At 39.1% G+C, this 12,658-nt stretch overlaps 1 protein-coding gene across 6 annotated transcripts in view; it reads right to left on the minus strand.

The window, feature by feature from the left end:
* RGS7 (regulator of G protein signaling 7) overlaps window positions 1-12,658 on the minus strand; it is a 263,978-nt gene that overhangs the window by 16,607 nt on the left and 234,713 nt on the right. The window contains exons 16-18 of one of the 6 annotated variants that reach the window (XM_075146537.1): window positions 12,179-12,268; window positions 9,999-10,079; window positions 320-985 (exon numbers count right to left, since the gene is read on the minus strand). In XM_075146537.1, coding sequence (XP_075002638.1) covers window positions 10,005-10,079; window positions 12,179-12,268 — 165 coding nt within the window. In that variant the 3' untranslated portion in view covers window positions 320-985; window positions 9,999-10,004. Of the gene's footprint in view, window positions 1-318; window positions 986-9,998; window positions 10,080-10,887; window positions 10,942-12,178; window positions 12,269-12,658 lie in introns of those variants that run through there. The other 5 variants (XM_075146536.1, XM_075146538.1, XM_075146534.1 and 2 more) reach the window with 5 other exon arrangements.

Consider the following 12,658-nt stretch of genomic DNA (forward strand, 5'->3'; position numbering starts at 1 on the left):
CAGTTCAGTCGATCCGGTCCTCGGTAGCGACTGAATCGCTGTGCAGGCTGCACTATTACAGAATGGGTCTAGCTTAAAGAAAGGTTTGCTTATGTGATGATGAGCAAGCTGGAAAGGTCTCTCTGCTGCTAGCTTGATAAAAACAAAAATAAAAAGTAAATGGTCATCAATAAAGTGTGTTTGATTAGGTGTCACTGAGAGAAAGAAAATGCCATTTCATGTCACTTTTTAGAAAGCACAAGGTGTGTAACTTTTGGGGATGATTTTGCTCTTGACTAATCTTCAGATTCAATATTAAAATCTCAAACTTCCCAAAGGAAAGAGATTCTGCATCTTTTAATGAAAGATAAAACAACAATATAAACATACACAAATTTACAGAGAAAGGATCAACTTTAATACATCTGGAGTAAAAGGTGTTCTTTTTTAAATATGGTATAAAAATAAATGCAAGAAACATTAACAGAGAATATACAGACAACAGACAAAGACACAGGCTTTCTTTCTCAATGTGAATACATCAGTGAAATGAAACCTTCTGTGCTAATTTATTGTGCAATAAATGTGATGCCATATGTATATTTATTAATATATGCATTTTTTACATTTCTTCCAGTTTTTGATTGACGTATTTTTTTAATAAACTGTGCCTAGCAGAAGCTTTTTTTTCACTGTACTTGAGCTTGCAGAAAATAAAAAGACACAGATCCAGCTTGATATGAAGGAGGAAGTGAGCAGACAGTTTTCGAAATGGAGGCATCGAAAGGCTAGAGAGTCCCTCGGAGTCTGTAATGCCTTAGTATACACAAAAGAAAACAAGTCAGGTCCTTGCTCATGCAACATCTTGTTCTACTGTCCTCTGAGTCAGGCAATCAGTGAGCTACAAAGTATGTATAATGATTTGAGTCTGCTTCCATGCTACAAGGTGATCCTTTTAGTAGGACTGCACTAGACTGGTTAACCTCTTTGATGTGAGCGATTTCCCCTGAGGAAAAGATAAAAACAAAAAACAAAAACAGAAAACAGAGGCATGATCACTGCAAACCTGTTCATCAGCAACCACTTAGTGTTGCCACATCACTGTCAAAGAACTAGGGGCACCAACTGGAGTCTGTCAAATCTTAAACCACAGGAAGCCCTTACGCTTGAACACCTGCACTGCCAGCCAGCCAGGCTGCTTCACAGAATAAGCCGGCAAATGTAAAGGCCGTTTTTGAATGAGATGATTGGTTTTGGCTGATGAGATACTAATGCGGAGGTTTTTGCCGTCGGTCATACCCAGAACTTGAAGAAGGCTACTGCAAGCGAGAGTGCCTTGTGCTAGAAAGATGAATGTGCAAACCGCGGTAGCTCTGTCACAGAAGACAAAAAGCTTCTTTAAAGTTAAGGTAAGAAAGTAAGAGGCAGATTGCATATAGGCAGGAAAGCAGCTTTTTCATGAACACAGCTATCGGTTTGCTGAGACCATATTTACTATTTATGAGGAACATTGGTCAGGTATATTACATGTGACTGCATAACACTGCTTTGAAGGTGTTTGCATTTCCACATTGTTATTTTCCGCATCGTTCCTGCTGTTGCAAGGATGCGGTTTCAGTTTTTTAGCAAGTTCTTTTAATAAGGTATAATGACTGTCCCACAAGAGTTAGGTCTACAGTGTGAAAAGGATGGTGTAGGGTATGTCACCACGGTGTATTTCAGGCAGATTTGAGGTTTATCTGAGCCAGAAAAAAGCCATGAAACCACATAACAGGAATTAGCTCTCCTAAGGCCACATGAAAGGAGTTAGCTCTCCTAGGGCCATCCTGCAGTGGCTTTGATCCAACAGAGGCAGAGCTGGCACAGCAAGCTTACATCACTCCTCAAAATACCACAGGGATACCCTGATAATGTAACACAAGTAGATCATGAAACATTAAATAGAAAGTGGCTCTGTCTAACTCTCCAGTTAGATATTTAATACTTACATTTACTGTATTGTTCATTTTAAGTGCACAACTCAGAAAAATCAAACTGATTTGAGGAGGCTACAGTATGAAATACGGTAACTATGGAGAGACACTACATTTTCTGTAGTAAATGGTAAAGGAACTTATTCTGCCATATCAATGAGCTGTTAAGTCACCTGCTGTATTATAGCTTGAATTACATAATTTACATCTATTGTCATTATCAATTAAATTTATGCTCGCAGGGATCTGCAATTTGGTTTTGAGCATTTGCTCAAATGCAATACATCAGAGTCGGTCTTCACAAAGGGAAGAATAACTATTTTATTCTTTGTGCTCTGAAATACAAGTTGAACAAATTAGGGTGAATATTTCCCCTACAACATAATTTTGAAGGGAACTCATGATCTGCAATGTTGGGTTAGACTGCTCATCCATCAGGTTCACCGTATCACCTGACAGTATTAATACTCGCTTCTTCGAAAGACGGAAAGTGTCCTTCCTGGCACTGTCTTCCCTGTGTCTAGCTTTAACTCTGTCACTTTCTACCTACATTAAATTCACAGCTTCTTGACACTTGTTAAGCCTTAAATTATGTTTTCCTCTAATGTAACAGGTAAGCTGTTATAGTAAGACATCTTTCCTTTTTAAATAGTCAAAAAAGTCTCAACAGCTGTGTGGCACTGGAACACAGTTTAAAACAGCATGTCCAAAATTAAGTGTTTTGTTAGGCAGTTCATGATTGTCAGCCTTGGACATCATCTCAGAAAATATTGAGCATACGTTTATCTTTGCCTTTCATTAAGTTATTTGTGCTTAATTTTACAGGTCTACAGGCCTGGGTACTTTCTGTAAATATGCATGAGTTTCCTTTAGTACTGAACTGCATAAACCAGTTAATTAAAACAATTAAACCAGGAATTCTCTATTAGTTATTAAAACAATTTGCTCAATACTGCACTGGAAAGCTGCGCAAGCTCTTGTTGTGGGATGAAATCTGTGAAATAATTTTTTATTCTTATCTGCAACAATTGATTATTTAGGAGTTGTAAATTCCGTGGAATTTTTATATGAACCATAACCAAATTCTAGCATCTCAGGAATGAATTGTGATATCACATAAACTAGGAAGTTTTGACCTAAAAGCAGGCCAAAACCTAATTGTTAGTTAGTTGATTTGACTTGTATAATCTTATTCTACATATTATCTGAATTTTCCCCTATAGAGACAGTGAGCTGTCACAACAAATTTTTTCTGTATTCTACATCACTTGCTCCCTGGGTATTGCTGGTCTTTGGATACTTTTTCTCCTGAGCCCTGCAGTGATCAGGATTTCACTGGATGGTCCTCTCCTCCACCTCCCCTCCCTGTCTCAGAGGATATTACACTTCTTATAGATATGAAGTCTCCATCTGAACAACAACAACGTATGCTCTTTTTCCAGGTATTATATATACACACTCCTTAAGAGATCAGCTTCCATGTTTATTCTGAATCATACTTAGTTCTCTGATTGGGAAAATAAGCTTTTAATACACAGAACCCATAGCAGCCCCAAATACAGAATTATCCCACCTTCTTATTCAGATCTGCAGGAATTTGTTATTTTCCAGTTTACAGAATGTTTCTTTAAAACTCTGTTCCAGAGTATACTTTTACTTTAGCCTCTGTACGGTAGGGTTTTGTAATTATCACTCTAGGAGATTTCCAGATTTACTCAATTCACAGACTGATGTAAGGATCATTCCCTGTGAGTCATAATTTAAGAACTGAGCTAGCTATTTTTTTTCAAATACAATGTTAATAGCATTTCCATAAGCCAAATTTTGATTTGGTAAACTACATCTAACAGGCCAGTTTTCAGAGGTGTAGCATATGAGTCATCACACATAGGAAAATGTTTCCTGTGCTAATGAGATTAAAGAACAATTGGAAAAAAAGTCAGAAGAAGTAGCAGATGTTTGTCTGAAAAATGAAAAGGAGATCCTTAATATTTTCAATATATTCTTGCCATCAACATTTAGCAATATATGGCCAAATTCTAAACAGGATTAGGATTTTTGGCTGTGTTGGTGCACTTTGGACATGTGAATTGAAACTATTTAACAATTTTACTAATAATACACAAACCAAAATAAAACCCCGTGCGCATACCCAGACAAGGGAGTCAGAGGAGGCAGCACAGCAGTTGGAGCAAACAAGTACCCCTAAGAATACGAAATCAATTGGCCTCAGTGTCCAGTCCCTACCTTAGCGTATTAACTGTTTAACATTGTCCTTCCAACTGTACTTTTAGAGAATTTAGGGGGAAAATTACAAAACCACGTGCAGATGTATGAGCTGCTAAATACAAACGTGCTGACCTATTTATGCAGCATGACACTAACACCTCAAATAATCCGGCAAACAAGTCAGCAATAACCTTATAAGAAATCAGTATATTTATATAAGGGCTGGAGCTGAAATATATGGTAGAGGAAGATCAAGTCTTTTTCTTTTAGAAGATTAATTCTCTTCCTTTCTGCTAAGCAACCCCAATGGCTCCTTTTTCATGTGTCTTTATTGCCAGCGCAGATGCTACTCCTCAGGACCGATACTGGCAGAACTAGAAATAAGAACTCCATGCATCTGATCGGGTAAGAGAGAAAGAGTGTGAAGCCCGCTGCGAGCAAAATGAGATGCAGAGCGAGAACTGACCCTCCTTGCTCCCACTGTTCCCTATCTGCTCATGTGCAACACACCTGCAGCACGCTGGCAGCTCGGCCGGCATCGGCAGGGAAAGCTCCTAAGTGACACCGCAGTGCACCACACGCAGAGCCGGTATATAAACAGCCCCTGACAGAAGCACATCTGGAGAGGCACAGAGCAGAAACAGTAAGTGCCTTTCCAAGATTAGGCAGCCCTTGCTCCTCCAGCACAGGGGAATTGCTTTAGCACCGCTCAGGGGGTCAGGATTCTGCTTCCATTTCCACAGCAGCACGGGACGCTGCTCTCAGCCCCCCGTGCAGGTGTATTTCTCTTTCAGACACGTGAGGAAGGGGAGGAGGTTAGCAGCTACTGAATTTGGGGCACGAGTTGTCAGCACAGCTGCAGAGCTAAGTGGTTGCATGTGCAGGAAAATCCTTCTGCCTATCGCGGGGATTTGCAGTCCTCTGTTCATTTCTCCTTAGGGCCGTACCGTTTCCTGGAGCGGTCCATAGGCGGGAGGCAGCGGCTGAGCGACTGCGTTCTTATTTTGGCTCTTTCCAAATCGGATGGCACTCCCGATTTCTTTCTCCTTTCGCACTAATCTTTACATTTACTGATGAGCTGCTCTCATGTGTCATTAACCTACAAACTCTTGCCAGATGGGGTGGTTTGAACTTGAATAACCATCTGAAGGGAGGGGTAACACGTGAGATTTTCCGAGGCACCAATCCAATAGACAAATATTTTTAGTATGTTTGCCCTAGGCCTGACCCCTCAGCTTTCTACACCTCTCTGCAGTTCTCATTCCTGCAAATAGCATAAGACTCAGGTAAATGTTTGTCAGCTGGGAAACGGCAGACTGGCCTAACACCTGAACGGTAGGCGCTGGCTCCTCACTTAGATGAACCTGGCTGTGCAAGTGCTACTCCTCAGCTCTTCTCTTCCAGCACAGAGCACAGCAGCTCAGCTCCAGTCGCTGCAGAACAGGACAAGGAGGCCAGTCCTCACTGGCGTATCCTACAGATGGTCTTTTTGATTTGCCTCATTAGCCTGTGCATCATTCCTAAAAAATCCCTAAAACTAGATTTTTGGACTAATTACTAGTCCAAACAAAAAATTTCAAGTGTTTAATCAGTTCTTTTTAGTCAAACGTCAATAAGCCATCTCTTTCCTGAAATGGAAAAAGCCTTCATTTCTACAAATACTTATTATTTTTATTATTGTTTTGTATTTGTCAAATAAGAAGCTGTGTGATTTTTTTCTGACTAGTTATTTTTTGGTTTAAATTTTAGGAATAACCTGTAAGTAAATTCAAAAATCTAATTAGGATTTCTCCCACGACTGTACATAGAACATGAATCCCACAGCTGATACTGCATTGAAGCTCATTCACAATGCTATGCTCGAGAAAAATATAACCCCTGGCAGGATTTCAGGGCTAGATGGAATTTTGGTCTGGCACAGTAGGGCCTTGTGTACATAAGTTTTACCTGTTCATACAGAAATATGTCTTGATTAACAGATGAAATTAATATATTATCTGCCTTGTTTCTCAATAAAGGGACAGATTTTAACATGACAAGAGATTACACCAGTTTAAGCATCTAGAAAATCTATCCTCTGCTGATAAGAACTGAGCAAGCTATTTTTATGAGTTTTAATTTCCATCTCTAGACTATAATTCCCTATGTCATGTTAAGTGACATTGAACTGAGCCTCTGTGAAAATGTGCTGTGTTCAATGGCCTTCACATTTCACATCTCATGCATGAAATGGTCTAATGTTACTGGTTTTGAGGGGAGGAATATCAAAGGACACTGGTCAGCAAGTTCTTCCAGCTAAGTGGGAGAAGACAGCTTGAAAGGGTATGGGTAGTGTAAGATATAATGGTTTTAAACTCAGAGTTATTAAATGGGGTCTTGTTTATGAGGTTATGAGTGAAAATAATTATCATCTGATGGCTCTCTAGTTTAATATATGAACTGAGTTTGTTTTGTACTGGCTGTATTTCCATAAAACATCACAAACTTGCAAAAAGCACGTTTTTTTGCCTTCTCCAAAATTAGGCAGCAACGGATGAAACTTGAACGCTGACGGTGGAGTCTGAAGCCATGACACCAACACATGATGATGGAGTATCTCCCCCCAGGCAGCTCTGAGGAGGGAGACTGCACTTCTTGCCCCACTAACTTGGTTCCTGCTGGGACAAGAAAATTTGCATGGGGTGGAAATGAAATTAGCCCACTCCCCTGTAAATGAGGTCCCTTTGTTTCAGGCTTCCAAACTGGTGATCGCAGCTAAGCACCAGCACAAAGGTGCCCTGCTCAGACTACCAGTCTGCCACAGTCATAAATCCCGCATGCACATGAGGAATGAAAGACGAAAGTTTTCCTTAAAGGACCTCTTTGTTCCCATCAACATTATCAGTGCATATTCACCTGTTTTTTTCACTGTACTGTAGATGTCAGTACTGAGGTAGAGGAAGTTTCCTGATTTTTTTCATTTTTTAATTTTTTTTTAAAATACGGATTTTTTCCTCATGTAAATTCCTCAGAAGAATTTCAGTTTTTAAATGCCACAGAAACAGCTGATTTCTCTCTCTCTACTACTGTAACAATCAATGAGATTCTCTTGCTCCCTGACTTAAGCCTTTAGCTTCCCTACTCACTTCCTTGAGGAGTTGCAGGTGACTGGACCTTAATTATTCCCAAAGAGAAATCTGAGGGGCTGAGCTGGTCGGGGGGGGAGCACAGAGCACACTGTCACCGCTCCCTGTGCCCCTGAGTCAGAGGTGTGACACTTGTGGTTGCCGGTGTTACTCCAAGGCAATGCACTTATCCAATGGCATCATTCCAGTGTGCTCTATATTTTCACATAATACCTGGGAGTGTGAATAAGTGAGGCAAACCAAGAATAGCTGTGCTTACTACTCAGAGGCAAACTATAAGGTGTTCGGTAATAAATATTACATATAGCAAATGCCAGTTTGCTATTACTTTATCCATATTGCATGTGAATGCAGACCTGTTTCTAACACTATTCATATTGTCTGTTGGGGACTGCCAAAGGCATTAGCAATTTTGCACTATAAAATCTACAGAGCAAGCTAAATTGCCAATGTTTTTAAGCTAAGCATTTAGGGCTTTCATAAAGTGCACCAACTTATTGAAAGTTTTCTGGAAAGCAAACTCTCCAGTGTCAAAGAAATGCACAGCTGAACCTAGGGTTTTTTTGTGTATATAGCTCCACTTTTATTTTTTCCTCATCAGACTAGAATAATGACTCATTATATTAGGTTATTTCCACTTAATTCAAGGAATAGTGCAGAGGGATTGCCCTTACAAAGTTTCTGAACTTTCTACTTTAACAAATTCTTTCTCTAGGAAGTATAACCCACTTTCAGCCGTCACTGATCAGGAGCTTCTTATAGTCTCCATCTTAACAAATCAGGTCATGAATAACAAGGTCGTCTTCTCAGGTTCAGTCCCTAGGCACAACCAAGGTTACTGGGTTTTTTTAAACACTTCAAATGGAAAAAACTGAGGTGTAATTTAGTTCAATACAAACCCACTTTGATATAAGTGAGAAAAAAAACAGTGAAAATTAGTCTAAATTCTCAGAGGAGAAGAGAAATTGTAATTTTCATCCTACTATATCATTCAGAGATGACAGCATTTATCCAGGTTGTAGAAGACCCTATTTCATGCCTATTTTCTGTATTAATCAGAAGAACAGATCTGTACCACAGTCCCTCACTTCACAGTTGAACAAGTTAATCAGTACACTGTAGGATATTCTAAGAAATCTTTCCCTCATCCCTGCTGGTTGGAACCACTGTACCAAGGTAGATAATTACATATTATAAACTCATCATAACCGAGAACAAGAATGGAAGAACAAGGATGCTTGGTGGCAAGGGGTCCTGGGGCAGTGGGTGGTGTGAATTCAGTCGTCTTGGAGAAAAGGTTTGCACTTGAGCATCCTGACATTCTAAATTAATTTGCAAGCCTCAGAGCTGCCAATCTAATAGAGAATATAGATCTAGCAGTGACATGTTTTACTTTCATACCTGACCCGACTTGACAGACTCCACCCGGATTCACAGGTAGTAGTTTGAGAAAAAGCAAAACCACAGTTTTTATTTTATAGCTTTCTCCATGAAAAAAGAATCACCCTTTTCTACTGGACAGGTACTAATGCTTCACATCCAGAAATCCTCGTTCCCATTTCTAGCTCACAGCTGGTTTATTGGGCCTGCCTTGCCCCTCTGGCATCCTGCTATTCTGGAACTTCTGCCCCGAGATTAGCACGGTGAAAATTGGGCACGCCTGCAGGATATAATGCTCCAGTGTTTGTGCACAGAACTGCTGGTTTATCAGTAACGCTGCTCTGGGAGGGTTTATTGGAGAGTCATCTTAGTGCCTCCCAGTCTGTCTTCACTTTTTCTTTTTTGTGCTGTATTCTCCTCACATCTGTCTGCAGCTTGCTATTTCTCTCCTTAGAGCTACCCGTGTACATACTCTTTACCATAACCAATTCCTGATCTGTGGGCTGTTTAAACTCCCATGAATAAACATAGTTATTGCAACTTGCCAGGCACTGTGACTGGGAAAAAACCTGGCTCTCAGAGGTCCCAGATGTACCACCTACTCTCTTACACTCTCTTTTATTAACATAGGCTCGTTTATTAATATGGAACTTCCTATGGAATTATCATGTAATTATCAGGTATAATGTTATCATGTACAATGTTGTTTTATAGATCAACCTGCTTAGACAACACACAAATCACACTGCAACATGCTATGGCAACACCACCATGCAAAATATAGGGGTTTTTGTTTCAAACATTGGGATTGTTTCCTTTGTGGCTGTTCATTTACTTTTTAGTGTCCTTTACTGACTTTGTCCCATTGAATCCAAATTTCTTCCTGATTACAGTGGATTCAAAGCACATTACAGGAAGCCTTTACCTATAAGAAAGTAGTTAAAGAATTACAGTTTTGTTTTAACATGTGAGATATTCCCACAGCCTCACAAAACTTTCTTCTTTCACTGCATTTGTTTCTTTTTTTTGATTATTAGAAAGTATATCTATATATTTTAAATACTAGAGGAAATACTCTTGAGCCTCATTATACGGGAGGCAGTTTCTGAGAACTGCTTCTCCTTCGCTAGAAACTAAAAAACAAAAACCATGATCTTTGCTGAAAGCTCTCATGTTTTTCATTTCAACGCACACAGCTCCATTAACCAGGTCACAGAAAAAGCCACGAACGCGCACACACACACAGCAGCGTCACCTGCACAATTCAACAGACAATGCAGACAAACTTGAGTATAATCCAAGATCTTTCTACCTCTTTTCATAACAGGTTAGTGCTCGCCCTCAGTGTTGGTGTACAGTTTTTATGGCATGGGAAAATAGGGATGTTTCTGCCCTACAAAAATAAATGCGTTGAATGCTTTAGTTTGAACTTTCACAATGTTAAAAAAAATCCAAAGAAACTGGATAAGTAAAAAGAATCCTGCATATCAGGAAATCAGTGGATCTTTTGGCAGGTGGCAAGAGAATGCCCACAGCAAATTTACCAGCTTTCATTTTTTTACCTTTGTGAAATATCTTTTGAAAATTATATATTAAAAAAAAAAAATCAGTTCTTGTAGTCCATTATCAAAATGAAATCCCAATCAAACCCTTGTGCATCATCAGCATGAATTCTTTGGTCCTGAAGAAGCTGTGCTAGACATTAAGGAAGATGGGAAATTATTAACGTTTATTTTTTCCTGTGCCCAATTAAAAAAAACAGGACAAACTCTTTTTTAATAAAATAAAAAGGAGACAGGAAGAAAATCCAATGCATTCAAACTGTGTCAGAGTTAGTATTTTGGGAGGCACCAATAAAAGGAACAACATCAAGCAGGTTTTCACAGATTCTTTACTACAATTAGAAAGAAAAAAAAAAAAAGAGTGAATAATTTCATGCTTCCTAATGCAAAAAGCATGGCTCCCAAAGGTCCATTCCTCCATGTGTGACTATTGAGGTCAGTGGGAAAGGGACTAGGGAGAAGGGGTTGTAATGAAAGCACATTATAAAGCTGTCATTCCTGGGAAAATTCACAAACTGTGATAAATACACTTTTAACTGTCAGGTTAGAGAAGCAAAAAGGGAAAAGTAGGGATCAGTGAGGGGGAGGGGAGAAGGATGTCCCATCAGGTTTACTAGTCTTCCGAGGCAACAAACTTACCACGTTGCGTGTGAATTTCTCAAAAGATGTTCGACGATCCAGAGTGTTTTCCAACTTAAATTTAAAATAAAAAAAAGGAAACAAAAAGAAAAAAGAAGGCAAAAAGAAAAGCAAGAAAAAATGGAGTAGAAAAGAAGGATCGATGAAACAATGGACTGCAAAACAAAGTTTGTATAAATCAGGAAGCAAACACAGGTATGAAGCTGTAATGGGACTCTGCAAAACAGGGGATGGGCAAAGCAGATATAGTACTTGACAAAAATCATTTTTCATGGGGATCAAAACGGTTTGATTTAAAAGAAAAACTGAAAATAAAAGGAAATAATGAAGTGCACATCTTGTGTTAATGAACTGACATTCACAAACTTAAGGACTTCACACGGACAGTTGTAGCTTTCTGGTATTTTCAACATCTCTCTCTATATTGGATCTTCAGAAATCAATGTTTGAACAAAAAACAAAATCACACAGTACTTTCATATAATTTTAGGTTGTCATTATAAACAATAGAATGCTACGGTAACGATCGGGGCCCTGATTTTGCAGGCAAAGGGCTCCCAGCTGATTCGAGGAGATCACTATTTAGAGCCCACTAATGAAATTATTTATCATTATAGAGATCTGCATTGCACAAGCTGCTCCACATACTCTGGGCTGTGTCTATTCAGAACTCATTCCATAATCTGGACTTTTCTAAGCAAATATTACATACCAAGACATGAGCCTCTTTTTGCAGAAGTATGACATGATCAGTCTTTCAAGGCAGATTCCTAACCTACTCAAAACTATTCATGTAATAATAGGGAAAGAAACAGAATTAGGAAGCCCCTATATTTATAGTTGAAATTAGAAGTTATTCAGACAAATAAGATTGTTTCTAAACACATTCTGTAGCTTTTATAGGTGGAATAAAGAGAACAACAATTATTACATACGCAAACTTGCAAACATGAAAGACTATTCTTCTGGGATTTCATTTTATTTTTTTAATGTATTTGTAAAGCACTTTTTGCAATTTAAGGTGCTTCATAACAGAGAAAACAGTACAATATGGGATGTAAAAATAAAAATAAGTTTTGCTAGATTAACTTATTGAAACATGCCCGCATGCAGGATATATACACATATATGTATATTGAACTCCTGTGTGTATGTGACCCTCCAAACACGTCAAGCTGGTCACCTACCAGATATCCAGTTGCACTGGCACAGGGGAGAGAAGACTGAGTATTGTTGCAAACATAACCACCGCTTTGCACAGTGGCAAGACAAAGGCAAGATGGACCAATACCTTTTTCTTGGCCTGTAGCAGCTCCTGGTAGGCACTGGATCGTATAAAACGAGGATAAGAATCACTTTTCATCAGTTTGTAAATGTGCTCCTGAAAGAAAAAGAAGGAGCTGTTACTCCCATAAAAGAAGACGTAAGTAAAATGGGAGGCAGTCGTATATGTTTTAGTTGTGGAATGTTTACCAGCTAGCACTGTTTTGAATAGGAAGTCTTACGGAGTAGTAGGTCGCAGTTCTGAAGCTAAGGGTGAGTTGCTGCCGACTCTTAAAGCAGAAATCCCACCTATTTCTTATGTATAAAGAACACAACGCACCTTTCTTTAATTTATAGTCCCTATTTCCACTATGGAATTATTTTTCTAAGAATTTACAACTGAGTCCTAGCTTAAGGCCCAGTTTCAAACCTCCCTTGCATTATTCAGTTTAGCTAGGTGACTAAATCAGGAGTTGTGGATCCTTCCTCATCAGATTTTCTGAATTAG

This window comes from Calonectris borealis, chromosome 3 (assembly GCF_964195595.1).
Source record: "Calonectris borealis chromosome 3, bCalBor7.hap1.2, whole genome shotgun sequence".
In the NCBI taxonomy this organism is placed as follows: Eukaryota; Metazoa; Chordata; class Aves; order Procellariiformes; family Procellariidae; genus Calonectris; species Calonectris borealis.